General features: G+C 37.5%; 1 protein-coding gene across 2 annotated transcripts in view; it reads right to left on the bottom strand.

The window, feature by feature from the left end:
• Nucleotides 1–18,790, bottom strand: part of thoc2 (THO complex 2) — a 106,157-nt gene that overhangs the window by 63,395 nt on the left and 23,972 nt on the right. Inside the window, exons 4-11 of one of the 2 annotated variants that reach the window (XM_052020987.1) lie at nt 14,211–14,262; nt 14,055–14,125; nt 10,086–10,207; nt 5,171–5,304; nt 4,347–4,513; nt 3,382–3,474; nt 1,368–1,523; nt 314–486 (exon numbers count right to left, since the gene is read on the bottom strand). In XM_052020987.1, coding sequence (XP_051876947.1) covers nt 314–486; nt 1,368–1,523; nt 3,382–3,474; nt 4,347–4,513; nt 5,171–5,304; nt 10,086–10,207; nt 14,055–14,125; nt 14,211–14,262 — 968 coding nt within the window. Of the gene's footprint in view, nt 1–313; nt 487–1,367; nt 1,524–3,381; nt 3,475–4,000; nt 4,238–4,346; nt 4,514–5,170; nt 5,305–10,085; nt 10,208–14,054; nt 14,126–14,210; nt 14,263–18,790 lie in introns of those variants that run through there. The other variant, XM_052020988.1, reaches the window with a different exon arrangement.

The following is an 18,790-nucleotide window of genomic DNA, read 5'->3' as shown; positions in this document are numbered from 1 at the left end:
ATCCCATAAGTTTGTGCTTGCTACTCTCTCAATGCACTACAACCTTCCAAGATCCAATTATCTGAACTCCAAGATCCAATCATCTGAATTCCTAGACCCGACTGCTCTTCAGGAGCAAATTAAGCATTTTTGTTTTTTTATTTCAGATTTAAAAGTCTGCTGTATTTTGTTTCCTAGTTTACCACGATCCACTCCTTTCTATCCTCAACCAGCTTATCCAAGTCAATACTTCCTTTCAAAAAAATAAAATTATGCAGCACTTAAAAGGACACTCCAAGCAACTTGTTCAACTGGAATCATTAAATTCGCTTACCTTCTATATAAGGGTTCGGTGATGACATGAATCAACTGACAGAGAGCAAGTGCTATTGGTTTATGTGAGGTGGCATAGAAAGGAGGTATCTGATCCATGATACACTGTGCATGATACCAATCACCAATCTTCAGCAGAGCTTCTAATAATCCAAGCTTCTGATTGTCGGGAGGCTGTAAACAGACATTTCAATTAACAAATCAAGACATGCAAACTGATCAATCCATAATTAATTGTTGTCCAAATTTACTCCAGAAAAAAAGAAAACAATAATGAAACTATACAAACTTGTCCATTGGCATCATCCTTTTACAAATCTTTATTAGTGCTCAAGATCACAATTTTCAAACAGGGCACACTTAGTACACAATTAATTACTAATGCAGATACTGTCAGAGTGAGCAAACACCAGTTCAAACTTTACTCCACCAAACTCCTCTTCAAATAGCTCATATAAAGGAAACAATAATTGACCCATGTAGAAGGCAAGCAAAAATGAAAAATAATTGTCCCATGTAGTAGAAGGCAGGCAAAAATGAAACAAGGCTCTTAACTATGTGATATCATCAAAACACATGACTGAAAGCAACAGCAATTATATTTGTCTGTGATGTTAGCTGACCAACCCAAAACTTATTTTCATCACATTCCCACATTTATTCACTATCACAAATGTTGCTCAATAAATTCACTTGTTCTTGTACACCAAAGCAATGTGTTGCTGGGCTTATGAAATCAACTTTTGATTTCAGTTTGGAGTTCATTTCATACAGCTTCTTGAGTCAAAGCAATTCAGTTTATCAAATATTCAGCAAACACTGAGCAACAGACATCCTGAAAGGTAAATACCACAGTTGAAAAATGCATTTATTATTCCTACTATGTTTTTTTGGATGACAAACCCATTACTGAGGACCAAGGTTCTCGATGAAACTGGGGGAGTACTTTGCCAAAACATTCATTTTCATTGATAATACCTGGATCCAATACATCAGGGAACAAAGGTGAACAACCAATAATCTTAACCATTCACTGATGTATAATTTTAACATACCTTTTCATTTTTCTCTTCCTCTTTCTCCTTCTCCTTCTCTTTTTCATCTGGTTTGTCTGCAGAAAGCACTACCAAAGTGAGCTTTCGTGCAATTTGCTTAGCTTCAACTATTTCACGTTTATGTTGTTCCAGAATGCTTGTATCCAAAGGAAGAAGCTAGAAGAACAAATAAAAGGAAGTGCAAATGACCATTTTAAGTTGAAAGTACTGGACTGTAGAGGTTTCAATAGTAGAGGGCTAACTGAGTTTCTGTTGAAAACAAGCCATAAAAGGCAAAACTATCCTTGATGAATCCTCATCTGGTATAATTAGCTGATTCCAATCATCTCACAGATGACCCACCTGACATCTTCATCACCTCTTGTGTAATTGAAGGGGAATAATCAGCCAAACCCATTCATACTTCAAGTTTGCCTACAGATGCAGAAGTAAAAATCATGCTGACCTGCACATTGCAGCTAGCTAGTTGTTCTCCAAAGAGACACAAGCTAGCCCAATGAATCAGTTACTTCAGCTGAAAGAAATTTAACTACCAGACTGAGGAAATATATCCAGGTGTCCAAAGGGAGATGAAGGAAAAAATGCCAAGAGTATAAAATAATAGCTTCCACATAACACATGCAATCGGTGGCCCAGATTTTACTTGGACCTGCCGAAATTTCCTAGGATAAATGCCAAGTTCTGGATTTCTGTCTTAGTGCATGCATACATGAAAACGTTGTTCCAAACTTGCTGTCTCCTATACCGCAGTGTTTTCATGCTGGCATTCCATCATTGGTCTGACTATTGAAACCATTGCAGACCACAAAGTTCCCTCAAACACTTAAACTGGCACAGAACAAAAAACCTGAACGAATAGAGGGAAATGGCTGAGAGGGATTGCAGCAACTTCTGTTTAATTTACATTTTCTTGGATGAAATTAATTCAGTCAAATGTTAGGTCATCTAGTATTTATAATTCTTGAAATCTAACTGCCTAGTTTTTATTTAGAAGCTATTGGATATCAGGAGATACTGACACGTGGCTAATCCAAGCACGCTGTCATATTTTTCTTCCCCAAGTTCGTGGGTCAGATCTGTACTGCCCAAACCCCAAACATCATCTACACATGCAGTGCCCTTATGCTGCCTCAATCCCCAGCAATGACAATCAACCACGTGTTAACTGCAGACTTAATGCCAAGAGGAAATTCTTGGCAAAAGATACACTTAAGAGGAAATAGATAAAAGACACAAGGCAAAACAGATGAATGGATATAACAACATGTTATTAAATTGAAATGGTATTTTGTGTGGAGGTGTGGAGTATGAAAATATGATTAACCAGTTAAGCTAGATGGCATGTTTCTGTGCTGTACATACTATAGGATACTGTGGGGGGGGGGGGGGGGGGTTGGACTTACTGAGGTAACATCATTGCAAAAATGGTCTTTCACCACAAAAAACTTCAGCTTTTAAAAGGCCAACCAGAAATGTTTTGAGCCTGCCTTGGAAATATTAAGCAGTGATTTCAATGCCAATTATAGGACATCCTAGGATGGTAGCTTCACCATAGGACATACTTCAAGAAATTTTACATCAATTATATTTTGGTTAAGAGCAACGACAATACCATTTGTGAGAGTTCAATTGAATATTTGAATATTCAATTGTGAATATTCAAGTGGTAACTGTCTTAAAAGTTCGATTTCAAGCCTGAGAACAGTTTCCAGACTTCTGAACAGAAATTCTGGAAACATTCAACAACTCAGACAGCATCTAATAAGAGCATCTAATCTGATAAAAGGTTATCAACTAAAAACATAAACTCTATTTCCCTCTCCACAAATGCTGCCTGACCTCTAACTCTACCATTTTCAGATTTCATTTCATATTTCCAGCATTCGCAATTGTTTGCCATTTGCTCTCAAACTTGTCCATGCAGTGTTTTGTTTTTGTAGCTCAGGTCCCATCTGATATTCATCTTGTGGATATTACACTCATGACATTCAATCCAAGTAATGAGTTCACTTACATGGACATAAAGGTCATCAAGCTCTATCAAGTTGTTTTGGAGCAGAATCGCAGCTACCCGATAAAGTGAAGATGGCGTCTCTCCATTTGGTTCCTTAAATATTAAAGAATTATTTTTGATTAAGCAGCAAAATCCTCATTCACAGGATTGGTGCCAATAAGTGACAAAATACGTTCCTAATATTTTCTTCTTTCCATTACATTGCAGTAAGATATAGCAAAATTAAATCTTCTTTCACATGGTTGTAGACAAAATTTCCACAATTTAAAAGATCAAGCAGTAACCAAACGAATGAGAAGACTAAAAGTGAACTGGAAATTCCATTGTTATATCCTTGAATAAAACTTATGACTATTTTTTTGACACACATTACGAATGAATAAATTCTGGGTTTCACATGGAAGTGAGTCAAGTTCATGTACATTGCTTTTCAGCAATCTGATTTAATTCATTGTTATTTCAATCATTATTGCCTAATTAAGCCATGTTACTGCTTCAAAATATTGATATCATGCAAATAACACCACTCTTCTTGAAACAATGGGAAAAGGAAAATTCTTCAAAATATTATCCAACCTTTTAACCAGACAAGATTACATCGTTGAATGCAGGTACTTACCTTGGTTTTGAGAGGCTGTCTTCTCAACACCTTTTCCCACAGTCTAGAACTAAAAGGCATCAGCTGAGCAGTTCTATAGTGCAGGAGGGAGGCGAGAGAATATACTATCAAAACAGATAAGTACCTCCAGTCAACATCAATTTTTGTTTAAATGTCATAATTACAAAACCATGCAAGTTGAACTATGAAAAGTTCACATACAAGGCTTACCATGGGCAAGTGTTAATCACTATTCATTGCCATTGCTTCAAGTCATCGAAGATCTCAATCGACATGCCACCATTTAAAAATATATAAGCAAAACAGTCATAACATTCCAAAGAGGATTTTTTTTTTGAAACAGTACCTGATAAAATTTAAATTTGAAGCCCAAGATATGACAGAGAGTCTGTAGCTCGCACATGTACATATAGGATTCTATCAAAGGTACAAAAAAGTCATCGTGTTCTGGCCTACACTCATAAACTTCTAAGATAATGTCCAAAACTCGGTTTGGATCCAGGTTGAAGCAACCTTTGAAACAACAACACATCTTGTTAATTCAATAAAAGCTTCAGAACATTGTCACTCGCTAAAATCAAACACCTTTCACTTTCAAATCAATATGGTGATAATGCAAATAATGTCAGTTACTCAACAAATAGGAATTTCTGGATTTGTACAAATAAAAAGCCAAAAATATAAATTTTTTTTAAACAAACTGAAGCCGATCAACTTACAAACTAACATTTTCCAACATTAACTTGCGACTTGAAGAGAGCCATGTTACTAGTGGGCTAGCGAAAATATCTCGACCTTAACAGGAAGACTATTATCATCAGAACCCACTTTACCTTAACAGTTTAAGAAATTATGAATTTTATTGACTACAGTCAGGCTCATTTTTCAAACCATATTTTAAATTAAGTTAGAAACAAAATAACTCTGACATATTATCGAGCAAATCCTCAATTGTTTTCTTCTGTAATAACGGACATACATGTTCTCATATAATTAAAGATCTGAAACTTTTGGTATTAAATGTATGGTGCATCAATACTCTACAGCCAAAAACTAAAACAAATTCAATCCACAAATTGAAAATGCAATTGGTTGCATACGAAGTAATTCATGAGCAACATCACATTTAGCCACCAATTTATATGTTGTATTTTTGTGACAGTACATTACCGATAAGTGATTTGATGTTTTCTAGTATTAGGTCACTTGTGAGGTTTCCAGATAAGTCTTGGCCAAGCTCAGTAAAAAGCTTTCCATAACCTTCATTTTCTTCTCGTAACAAATTAAATTTCTGCTGCTTATAACTAAGAATGAAAGATTGCATGAATGAATGATCTCAACATTGTTATCTTGTCATAAGCATTTTCCTTAACTTTCTATTCTACTTGTATACACGCATACACAGATCACTACCTATTTACAAGCGTGACATTGTTGTATTCAATCTGTTATTGGTTGGTGAAAGATAGACAACAACCACCTGAATGACCCAACTTCCTTTCACCTTTCCCATGCTACAGAAAAGTATTTTAACCTTATCCAGTATGCCTTTACAGTCAGCTTAAATTAAAAACATTGCATTGGGATAGAAAAGGAGATAAACCAATTTTTCACACTGACGCAAAGCACCAGGATGCTTCAAGTCATACATTCTGAAATATGAACATTCAACACTTTTATTGACACTAATTGTATATAAATTGAAAACTTAGACAACTTAGTTCAGTTTATATCAGGTAACAGAGATTTTATAAGTTAAGGGAATAAGAGTATTTTGGGAGACAGGAGAGCATTTAAATACCAAAGTGGACATCTACGTGTAGAGTCGCAGGAGATGGGCAAGGTCCTCCGTGAATATTTTGTCTCAGTTTTTACCATGGAGACTTGGGAAATGGGGAAAGTTAATGGGGATGTCATGGAGATTGTTCACATTAGAGTAGAGGAGGTGTTGGACATCTTAAAATATATGAAGGTGCACAAATCTCAAAGACCTAACCAGGTATATCCAAGAACACTGGGAGGCTTGAGAAGAAATTGTGGGAGCCCTGGCTGAGATACTTGCATCATTGTTAGCCACAGATGAAGACTGGAGGGTACCAAATGTTCTGCCTTTATTTAAGAAGGGCTGCAAAGAAAAACTTGGGAACTATAGACCAGTAACCCTAACATCTGTGGTAAGTAAGCTACTAGAGAGGATTCTGAAGGATAAGATATACATGCATCTGGAAAGACAGTGGTTGATTAGGGATAGTCAGCATGGCTTTGTTTGTGGGAGATCATATCTTACAAACTTGAATTTTTTTTGATGAATTGACAAAAGGTCGATGAGGGCAGGGCAGTCAACATGGTCTATATGGATTTCAGTAAGGTCTTTGATATGGTTACACATAGTAGGCTGCTCTCAAAGGTTAGATCACATGGAATCCAGGGACAACTGGCTAATTGATTACACAATTGGCTTGATTGTAGGAAGCAGAGGGGGGTGGTGGGAGGTTGTTTCTCAGACTGGAGGCTCATGACTAGTGGTGCATCTCAGGGGTTGGTGCTGGGCCCATTGTTGCTTGTCATCTATATGAAAGATTTGGATGAGAATGTAACAAGATATAGTTAGCAGTTTGCAGATACTAAAATAGGCTGTATTGTTGACAGTGAAGGTTACCAAAAATTACAGTGGGATCTTGTTCAGCTGGAGAAGTAGGCTGAGGAATGGCAAATCGAGTTTAATTCAGGTAAGTGCAAAATGCTGCATTTTGCAAAATCAAATCAAGGTAGGACTTTTACAGTAAACGTTAGGGTCCTGAGAAGGTGCTGTAGAATAGAGGGACTTTGGAATTCAGGTACATGGTTCCTTGAAAGTGGAGTCATGGGAAGGGTGGGAGTGGTGGTGGATGCAGATATTCTCACAACATTTAAGAAGCAGGCCAAGTGCTGGAAAATGGGACTAGCGCAGATAGGTACTTGATGGCTGACACAAAGGGAATGTTTCTATGCTGTCTGACTCTATGTTGCACCTTTAATACAGCATTCCAGGGTGCTTTGCAAGAGTGTTTTCATCAAGAGCTTACACTAACTCACATAGGGGCATGTGACCTTTTTTGATGATATCCAAGAAGGATGATGACAGCAGGACGGTAGATGTAGTCAATATGGACTTCAGTAAGGCCTTTGATAAGGTTCCACATGAGAGGCTGATCTGGAAGGTTAGATCGCATGGAATCCAGGGAGAGCTGGCTAATTGGATACACAATTGGCTCGATGGTAGGAAGCAGAGGATGATGGTGGAAGGTTGTTTCTTCGACTGGAGCCCCGTGACTAGTGGTGTGCCTCAGCTGCTGGGCCCATTGTTGTTTGTCATTTATATCAACCATTTGGATGAGAGTGTGCAAGGCATTGTTAGTAAGTTTGCAGATGACACTAAAATCAGTGGTATAGCGGACAGTGAAGGTTATCAAAAATTACAGGGGATCTTGATCAGCTGAGTAAGTGGGCCGAGGAATGGCAAATGGAGTTTAATTCAGTTAAGTGTGAGGTGTTGCATTTTGGAAAACCAAATCAAGGTAGAACGTTCACAGTGAATGGTAGTGTCCTGGGGAGTGTTGTAGGACAGAGGGACCTTGGAGTTCAGGTACATGGTTCACTGAAAGTGGAGTCACAGGTAGACAGGGTGGTGAAAAAGGCTTTTGGTACACTGGCCTTCATCAGTCAGGGCACTGAGTATACAAGTTGGGAGGTTATGTTGCAGTTGTACAAGACACAAGTGAGGCTGCACTTGGACTACTGTGTTCAGTTTTGGTCACCCTGCTATTGGAAAAGATGTTAATAAACTGGAAAAAGAGTGCAGAAAAGATTTACAAGGATGTTGCCAGGATTCGAGGGACTGAGTTAGAGCAAAAGACTGGACAGACTAGGACTTTTTTTTGCCTTGGAGCATAAAAGAGTGAGGGGTGATCCAACAGAGGTGTATAAAATAATAAGGGATGTAGAAAGGGTGAATGCACTCAGTCTTTTTCCCAGGGTTTGGGAATCGAGAACCAGATGACATAGGTTTACTAGGAACTTGAAGGGCAACATTTTTTTTAAATACACTGAGGGTAGTATGTAAAGGGAATGAGGTGCCAGAAGAAGTGGTTGAGGCAAGTACAATAACAACTCTTAAAAGATAACTATGCAGGTACATGGATAGGAAAAGTTTTGGACATGGGTCAAACACAAGCAAATAGGACAAGCTTGGATGGGCATCTTAGTTGGCATGGATCAGTTGGGCCATAGAGCCTATTTTGCTGCTGTTTGACTCTAGAACTTTCACAATGCCACATGCTATACAATGCATTAGAATTGCTTCCACCCCCCCCCACCCCCCCCACATGACTTTTCCATATTTCTCCTATATCAAGTCATGTTGGAAGTGAGACCCGTGGATGACAACTGTCCTCATTAACCTATAACTTGTAATAACGAAGCTGGAGAGTACAGGCTGATGATTTTACATTGCCCATTTTCATCAAACACAAGTTTCATATCAATTCATATTTTATTACTGGAAGCAAATGCACAAACTGTGTCAACTTTACAACCGTATCAGTGTTAATATCTTAGTGTTCTTCTGAACCATGAAACTTACTTATATTCTTAAGAAGTTAGGTAGATGCAACACCTGCAAAGTTAGTATTCTATCTGTTTCTTGGGGTAGCACTGGTTTAGCATTTATATTATATTATCTGGACCTAACCGTTTATTTTTACTTCACTTTTGTTTCTTTTAATTATCACTGACTACCTCCATTGTTCACAAATCAAATGTTGAGGGTTCCCACCCCAAGTCAGTCTCCTCTGATTCATCAGATCAAATTCTCCTTATTCACTGGTACCAGTGAAATTAATTTTTGTTATGTACTTGTAGAATTACAAATACTACACTACAAAATTCTACTTCCTGCACAAATCAGTGTTTTAGCATGGACAAATTTTCAGAAGGTTGTAAACCATGGGGTGGAGTACAGATCAAGAGCATGTTATTGGAGCAGGATGCTGAAGGGACAAGGTGCAATCCTACATAGGGTCAAGATAGTCATGGAAAAAGGATTACAAATCAACACTAGGTAGGAAGACAAGGAACAGCTTTGAGGCAAGTGCATATAAGATGAGAGGGGAAATACACGGCAGAACCATGTGATGTTTGGAATTTGAATTAATTTTATAATATCAGAGAAGGGACAAAGAGGTTACAAGTCAAAATGGGTACACATCAATGATGGTGACGTGTAAGACAACAGAGTGGTCAGTGTTGCAGGTTGCAGTTAACGTGACATATACTGGAAGAAGTGCATGCATCAAACGTGCGATGGGAAGAGAAAGAGTCATGGAATAATTTAATGGTAGCAGGCGTACACCTCGATGCACATCAATAATTTGAACAACAATATTTTCTGGTTTGTACTTAAGTATGAAGAATAGGTTTCTTAATTAACTCTCTGATCCAGCTTGTATAACATCAGCGTATTGGCAACTGCCATGCTATTTCACAGATCTTTCAAAAAATCATTTAAAACAACTTTTCAATTTATTAACCAGTGCAATGGTTAAAAAGAACAACATTCTATTCATATAAAGTTTAAAATAATTGGTTAATTTTTTTCCTTGTTTAAACAGATTTTTACATTTCTTTTTTGCTCACTTCTGCTGAATTCATGCAATTTATTTTGACATTTCCCCAAGTTTAACACAATTGCTTTCCATACAGGAGAAGTTAAAATTTCAGAAACTGTGTTGCTGCAAATACAGCAATTTAATTTATAACTTAGCAGCAAGAAATAAAAACACTCGCAGCCTCCAATCTTATATCTCCACTTTAAAGTAATGTCAGCTGCAAACAAACTACTGGTCCTAACCACACTTGTGTCTTATTTGTACATCTAAATGACATAAATGTTGTATGGATACTCAGTGCAAATACCACGCCTGCATGAAGTTATATTAAGAATAAATTTGACCTCTCTGAAAATTCAATAGTAGCCAATCCCCATTGGTATAATCACAGTTCACATAGATTCACTGCAAGAGCAAAATAAAAATCTTCAATAACTTACAATAATTTGGTTTTGATCTTAACAGATTTCTGGTTGAACTGCTGAGATTGTTTTACAAGCCCAAGAGATTCTAACGTCTCTGGATCCAGGCGTTCCTTGAGAACTGTATCTGAAACCAAACACTGTGAAAAAGGAAATGGAAGTAAATTAGCGTTTGGTGTAAACTACTTGTGCAAGGCAACATAACACTGGTGAAATTTAACACTGTTCAAATGACCAACTTATCAGTTTACTCAAAAGGCAGACAAATCTTACAAATAAATAATTCTGTTTAATATCCATACCAATGCTTCCTGTGCATTTTTGTTTCCCCTCATCCATGGCATCCCCTCCACCACAGATGACAAGGATCTCAAATGTGTCTGTTCCATTGCTTGCAAGTCTGCTCTCAGCTGTGTCCTCCCACCCAGAATAGGGAGAAGTTTCCATTGTCCTCACATTTCAATTCACCAGTTATCAAATGCAATGAATCACCCTCCATCATTCCCACTAGTCTGAATAATCAGCAGTGCAAAATAAACAACTTCAATTCCAAATCTGTGAAGAAAGTATGATCCAGTTGGAATGCAATTGCCATCTGAAAGCTGTCACACTCACCTACTCAAAATGACAAGAACTCCATGTTCACTTCACAGCCTCCTGATCCTGCAGCTCCTTAATCATTACAGGACACAAGGAACTCCCTTAGTGCTCCAGCAATCTTTATCGACTTCCTCAGGACTGCCAGGTGCAACTTCCAAAGTCAAGCCAATTCTATTATGGGACTGGTGTTTAAAGCATGAATGCACACCCCAATATGAAACCTCCAATTCCAGTAATGGTAGGTACTTGCTCCTCTGCTGATTCAAGGTGTCCCCATGATACTCCTGTGGAATAAACCACCTCAGTACCCAACTAACCACAGAGGCTGACATCCCACATCTGCCATACCAAAGAATTCTCTATCCTTAGTATTGCCATAACCCTTACTCCTGCTCAACAGTGTCATATTTAATTAGCTGGCAAATCAAATCCAATAATCCATTTTACACAGCAGTCAAAACGAGGTGCACTCTTCACAGTTGTCTGCATGCCAATTCTGTCAAAAACCAGCATTCATCACAACTGCTACTAAAAGATGGTATGTAAATACTGCCAACAGTCTGGCAATATTTGAGTCATACAACCTACAGTTTTGGTGAGGATCATATGTGCACTGAATCATTCAAAAGCTTCCTCAATTTTAATTCCGCTCTTCTGATCCACTTATAATCTACTTACTGGTCAATGAACAAATGCTCTGTGCCCGAATGCTCCAATAAGCTTTGGCAAGTAGCAAGGCTTGGGGCATGGGCCTCATCCTGTATCAAAATCTTTGAAGAGTTTGAAACCACTTTAACATTTGAAGTACTTAAAAACAAAGAAGATTGTTTAAACAATCAAAAATGAAAAACGTCCATTTAAAATTGGTATTGGTTTATTATTGTCACTTGTACTGAGATACAGTGAAAAACTTGTCTTGCATACCGATCGTACAGGTCAATTCATTACACAGTCCAGTTACATTGGGTTAGTACAGAGTGCATTGATGTAGTACAGGTAAAATGAAGGAATGCAATAAAATAAAATTAAAAATGAAACGTAATGAATGATCAGGCCTAGAATCCATATTCAAACAAAAAAGGGCCCAAGGTTTCCAGAAACAAAGAACAGGAAAGGCATGTTCCCTTGCATAATTCTGAGGAATCCACTTCTCCCAGCATCGTGGAGTCCAGCAATGAAGTTCAGTGACAGATGCATTGGCATCTGTCACTCAGCATGCTCTGGACATGGTGAGTCCATGCAAGTCCAGGATTTAATTACCTGGGAGTGGCTCAAAGTCAGCAGTTCCAAAACAGCCAGCACAATTTGGACTACAACCTCACACTTGCCTGCCACCAACTCACCAGGCCTTGTGCTGTGCTCAATTTCTCGCATTCAGATATGAATCAATTTTCCTGACAATAAAACATATATTTCACAGCTCAAAACATAATATTGTCCAATCTGAATCACAAGAGATCCACAGCTTTATACTGAAAGACACTTCACCTCCCATTTCCAGAAGCTACAACAGATCTTCAGTTCTCTTTTCCTGTTGGAACTCACAATCTTAAATCTTAATCTACGGGTGAGCAAATTCAGATTCTGAGATATTTCCTTTAGAAAGGCAGATAGGATCCTCTTTCACAATCTAATAATAAGCAGTCAGGCAAGTGATGATACACGACTTTGTAAAAAGAAGCACAGTTATCAATGAAGTTAGTGATTAAATCAACATGGGTGCAGTGATTAACTTTGAAGCTTGATTACAACTGTGCCAGTTCCCTTTCAAACCCATTTGTTCTTCTAAACATGAAATAAAAACACAAACTTAATATTTGTGCAACTGCGCCCCCACATGTTCTATTAATGTTATGCAGTTAACTGGAGTTCCATAAAAACTGAATAGCTTCTTAAATGTTTTCAACAAGTCTGGTGCAAAGGTCTTTTTGACACCCTAATGTATCCATCACATTCTTGCTCACTCACTCAGCTTGTCGATACTTTCCCCCGAATCACAATCCCATCTGGTTTAATATCAACAGCAAACTTGGGAATATCATTTTTTTGATCCCCTCAGCTAAATCATTGATATAGATTGCAAATAACTGGGATCCAAGAACCAATTCTAATGGTGGCCAACCAATCACAGCGTGACAACTTGAGAAACATCGACTTATTCTCACTATGTTTTTATTGCATCTAAAATCAAGTTCCCTCACAAACAGTCATTTTTGTTCACCCCTCTCAATTCCTTGAAATTTTCCTTGAGTTGTTGTGAACAATACAATGTACCCATATCTGTGGACAATCAATTAGACATGTCATTGGTGGGTGCTTTTGATTTGAATAGCAACAGGATCAGGACAATGCTACTCAAATTTTTCAAAATCAGGACTATAATTATGCCAAATGGTTTTATGGATAAGTGCAAACCATATTCCATCAAATAGAATCATGCCTCCTGATCAATCTGAATGGAATGCAGGAATTACACACACATTACTGTATAGAACACAGATGTGGAAAGGGATGAATGATGCAGACATTCTTGCTGTCTCTCATTGGAACAATAATACAAATCAAACAGATACAAGTGCCCGAATCTGGGTGTTGCCATAAAGTACTGTGTTTCCCTATTTTGTGAAACAGGATGATGATCATGACAACACTGAACTCCAAGCATTTTGTCAGGACAGCTCCAATAAAGTAAGCTATCCTAACTCTGAGCTTGCTGGAGGATTGCATCTTTTCCTACCCGAGTGTCCAAGACACCCAGCAGCATTACTCTGTCTCCCTCTGGGATGCAAGTCAAGGTTTTCTCAGGAATGGCATTGAAGTGCTCCTTGACTACAACTAGTTTCCACGGCTGGGGTGTATGCAATGACAACTGTACCCTGGTCGTTCAGTGATACGTTCACTTCTCCCACATGGAGATATGATGCCAGACAAATTCATTCTTCAAAGGATAACCCATCCCAAGTGGGTTTCAGTTTACTCTTCCAAAATATGTACCCAATACTTTCTTCTTTTAGCTGCCCACCTCAAGTCTATCATCTCTCACTCAGGGTGGTGATAATAATGTCAGATTACCTAAATTGACAGGCTACAACAGCAGAGTGACATGTATATCAGTAGCTGAGAGTCCTGACACTGCAGGTTCCAAGCTCCATTTTGTTGTCTGTGCACAATTTCCTTTAATTTCTTGTCCCCTTCCTCCCTCGCAAATACTTTTCACTCTCTCATTTATTCTCAAACCCTAAAAATCAAGGACCGAACCCCTCCCCAGCCTTGCTGCTTAGCAATGACCCTCAGCTCTGAGCTATTAGGGTACCCCACATAGAAAAACTAACTTATTTCAAATTTATTTCGAAGTTGCAAAGACCTCCAATATAAAAAGATACTCACCAAACATGCTAAAACCAGTTGAGTAAAATGATCTCTCTTACTTTTTTCTTCCATGCAACTTGTTTCAATATCTGAAATTAACACATTGTTAAACTTTGCTCTGAACTCAATATGTACAAAATTGATATTCATGCAAAAATTATTTTTCTCCCTCACCAAGAACACAGAAAACATCAGCCAAGATTGATGACATATCATCCCGAAGTTCCTGTTAAAAAAAAACAAAAAGGAAAACTCTTAATATTGGTGCAGGTTTTCCTGTCAAAAAATATTCGTCAGCACTAAGGTGAAGGTTGCAGGAGAGGGCAAGTAATTTAGCTCATCTTTGAACTGGGAACTCTCCAAAAAGCAAAATGGTGCCAAAGCCAAAATCTTTTTCTAATAATAACATGATTGGTTTTCAGATGAACATCTCAAAAGGTATGCTCAAAATTCCTTGAAATATGCAAAGGTAAATGCCAGAAAAGTATCCATAAGCAGGCTAGACAAGATGACAATCAAAATGAGTTTTAAACTGTCGGAAGTGTGGCCAAATTAATAAAGCTAGCAATGTATAAATGGAACCAAAACATAATTAGTCCCTCTTCTCATAAATGAAGTTTGACCAATAGAGATATAAACTGCTAGATCACATGATAACTACTGGTTAACAAGGCCAAGGAAATCAATCTTTCATTCCAAAGTGCTCCTCAAGGTTACTTACTCTTGAATTACTAGTTAATTCACAAGTTTCCTCTTCTGCTGCTCTATTTGGAACTCTTATGTTGATTCTTTGTGTTGAGCATTGCCTGATTTAATCTCCAACCTGTCTTTTACTAAATTAAGCCAATGGCTCTTTGCTCCATGTCAGTTTGAAATAAACACAAAACTCCGTTAATGCTTTCACTGGCACAGATCTAATGCATTTCTCAAGTTCAATTTAATATTTTAGACAATTGACAGAAATAGTGTTTAGAAACTAACGGATGCTGTTTGCAAAGTAAAAGTTTTATGACTGAACTGTTCACTAAAATTCAAAGATCAAGATCCAATACTAATTAAATATATGGAGAATGCAACATTTAGAATGAAGTATTTTAAAGTTACATGAACTTATCATCCTCACCCAGTTCAAGAGTTTCAACAAAGGCAGCAAACATGCATGAAACCTGCTTCCAAATTTGATAAAATACTTATATAAGCTTTCACACAGCTGTTTTGGTTTTTAAATTCCCGGATTTTTAAGATTTCTCTTTGTCTTCCCCTCCACCCCTCACAAGCTTTGGCACAAGATAATGAGGTGACTGGACTGCACTGCACTGCAGTGCAGCAGTTAGTGATGCTACCATACTGCTCCAGTGACAGGTGCAATCATAACCTTGGCCTTTGTCTATGTGCAGTTTGCACATTTTCCCTGTGATCATAAAGATTTATCCCAGCTGCTCCACTTTCCTCCCACATCCCAAACATATGCTCATAGATTAATAGGCTACTATAAATCATTACTGAATGACAGGAGAATTAGGAAAGTTCATGGGCATGTGAGAGAATAGTTCACAGTGAAATACAGTGGGTGTGAGGGTATATAACTATAAATAATACTGCAAGAACTAGCATAGACTCAAACAAATGTTTGCCATGAGAAAATAAAATGAAGTTTGGACTAAGGTTTTATTTATATTACACCTTCAGAAAATAAATACATCCAGCGCACATTGAAGCAAAATGCAATATTAAAAAGTAGATATCTGAGTAATAAAATAAGATTTCTTTATTAGTCACTTGTACATCGAAACACATTGAAATGCATCTTTGCATAGTATGTTCGGGGCAGCCTACAAGTGTTGCCACGCTTCCGGCACCAACATAGCATGCCCGCAACTCCTAACCGTACGTCTTTGGAATGTGGGAGGAAACTGGAGCACCCAGAGGAAACCCATGCAGTCACGGGGAAAACGTACAAACTCATTACAGACAGCAGGAAGAATTGAACCCAGCTCGCCGATGCCGTAATAGCGTGACACTAACAACTACACTACTGTTTACTCAATTATTCAGGCTTCTGAGCTTGAGATGTTGCATTCTATGAAGTCAAAGAAGCAAATGTAAATCAAACACTAAAATGCTGCACCATAATATCTGATACACATTCAGTTAGGGCTAAACACATATTTGTAGCCCAGCAGCAAAATTAAAACCTCACCAAGTCTCTTCACCTGTTTTATAAGTGCAATATGTTATAGATATTCATGTACAGATGTTTTAGCACTTAATTATTTGGCTGGAATTGTTTCCCTTCCAAAATGTAGGGCTGAAAAGTTGGGTCTAAGATATTCATATTTTACTGTAGTCACGTCATCACACAGATGGTGTACTTTTGTGGCATACCAAATAGTGTCAACATCGACACATGTTCCGCAAGAATCAACTGGGAATGATGTAAATTGTAGTTTGGAATGGGAAAGAGATAACAAACAAATTTTAGCAATCCAACAACTTGGTGAAAAAGAAATGCAATTTGACTAAATTTATTTTGAAGATTTAATTCCAAACTGGTTTCAGAACTGCATATTAATAATTCAAGACACTCTTTCAGCCATTAGATTAAAACAAAGGAATTAATTTGAGGAGACCAATTATTTACAAATGCAATTAAAAAAACTGCCTATTCTAAATAAATCTGGCTTTATTTGGAGAATGTTGAAATATCCAATTTGCAACAGAAAATATTGCTATTGTAAGTTTTCATAAAGGACTTAATTGTCCCACTCAGTGTGAAGGAAAACAAGAAATGGACATAGCATTTCAACTTACAAAAATGTCAATATTTGAGAACTGCTAGCTGCTTCACAATAGTATTCTTTCATTAAAGTGGATTATTTAACCAGCAAACTCCTTATTGTGTGGATGCTGGAGAGAAACTACAGTTAAGAATTGCAACAATGCAAAAACCAGCTTTGATCAGGCTGTTAATTGGATCTTTATATTTATCTTTAACCATTGATTTTATTTTAGAAGTTTCCAAATTTAAGAGCAGTGACATGTAATGGAATAAGGTTTAAAAGATTGTGGCTGACTTTCATTGTTGTACAGAAAAGTCACGAGGACTAATTTCACAGGACAAGACCCTTCTCTTGCTTTCATCACTCAAAAAAAAGGGTTTTCCTACAAATAAATTTCAAACTCATATCTCCCATAACGTAGAATAACAGAACAAATGTCCCTCAGAGTGCCAGTAATTATGATGTATGGTGGCCTGCACTTTTTGATGCTTTATTCTACAGTCGAAGTGTGTAGCTGCCAGTGAGGCGAGATGGTTATAACAGCCTTTACATTCAAGACCAAAAAGCATCAGAAAAAAAACTGTGAACATATAATTATGGCACGAGAAGCACTTGGAGGAGGGGTGAAAGTGAAGAAATGGTATGAATACGTCACACAATTAATCTCTTTGAGAGAATGATTCACAATTTATTTATTACGAGAGAGAATCTGAATTCAAGAAAATTGTGAGCAATTGTCCCAAACGTAATTTATTCTGGAAGGTTAGCAATAGAGGTAATCTACTGGACTTGTGAAAATGTCAAAATAGTGTTGCCATATACAAGGATATGGGATCCACTGGGTATCAGCTAAGCACATGTCACGAAGTGACAAACAAACATATATCCAAGTTGTCTCAAAGATTAGGTACTGACACCTCTGACTGCCTGTTCAGTTGCTGGACTTAACACTAGATCTAGCAGCAGAGCGGTGATGGCCTGATGAAGGGATCAAGATGTACTTTACATCCAACACTCAGTCTTACATCAGGCAGAACTGGCCAAAAAACAAGGACCCCATTCAAATAGAGTCACCAAACCTGTGGAGCTTAAAAAGGTTAAAATGAAGTAAAATAAGTCATGCCTGGTCTTTAATCCGTTTTTAAATGAAATTTTAGAATTAACCATTTTTGCAAAAATAATTGTTTCAAGTTCACATGTTTTAAAAATTGTTAATAAATGAAGTCTAAAAACTGTCAGGCCTTCCAAAGGTGAGCATTCTGGTTAGCTTGCAGGACAGAATTTGCTCTCTCTCACCCGATCCCAGTTGGGTGTCGAGAATCAGCTCAGTCAGATCTCCCCATCTGGAAAAAGTAGGGGCAAGTAGAAACCATGGGGAGTGAGCTGGGTGCAGTTCATTACAGAACCTGAAGATCTACATTTCGAATAGTATGTGAAGCTCCATCTTGTGGTTCCTCTGGTTGGATGCAGGATGAACATGTCACAACTTAAGTGTGCACAACAAGCAGAATAAATTTAATGTATTAATTTCTTTGCTTCAGAACAACAAAATCATTTACATGCACCAAAAACCAACCTGGCACATAAAATTTACCTATAAAACAGTCACGAAATGTAAGGCGCTAATTTAGTGATTTCAACCTAGTTCTTGAAGGCAAATTTGTCCTAACAGCTAAATATAAAAGTTAAAATTAATAATAGTGATCATCTCAGATAAAGTTTCCTGTTGAAGATGCAGAGAGACTGCCTAATTGTAATTTATATTAGAAAAGGACCTTATAGAAAATAACTTTTTTTAAAAAGAGACCTTACCTTGGGGAAACAACACTCAAGTATCTAGCTTTCTTGAATATTTCACTTTAACTTATACCTCATTCTACTTGAAAAAAAAATTCTCATTTATAAAATACAATGTTCATACTGAATATTCCATATTGAAAACAAAATCAAGCCTTTCAGCACTGAATCACTTAC

This window comes from Pristis pectinata, chromosome 8, assembly GCF_009764475.1.
Source record: "Pristis pectinata isolate sPriPec2 chromosome 8, sPriPec2.1.pri, whole genome shotgun sequence".
Lineage (NCBI taxonomy): Eukaryota > Metazoa > Chordata > Chondrichthyes > Rhinopristiformes > Pristidae > Pristis > Pristis pectinata.
This window is presented reverse-complemented; position numbering and strand designations above follow the sequence as displayed.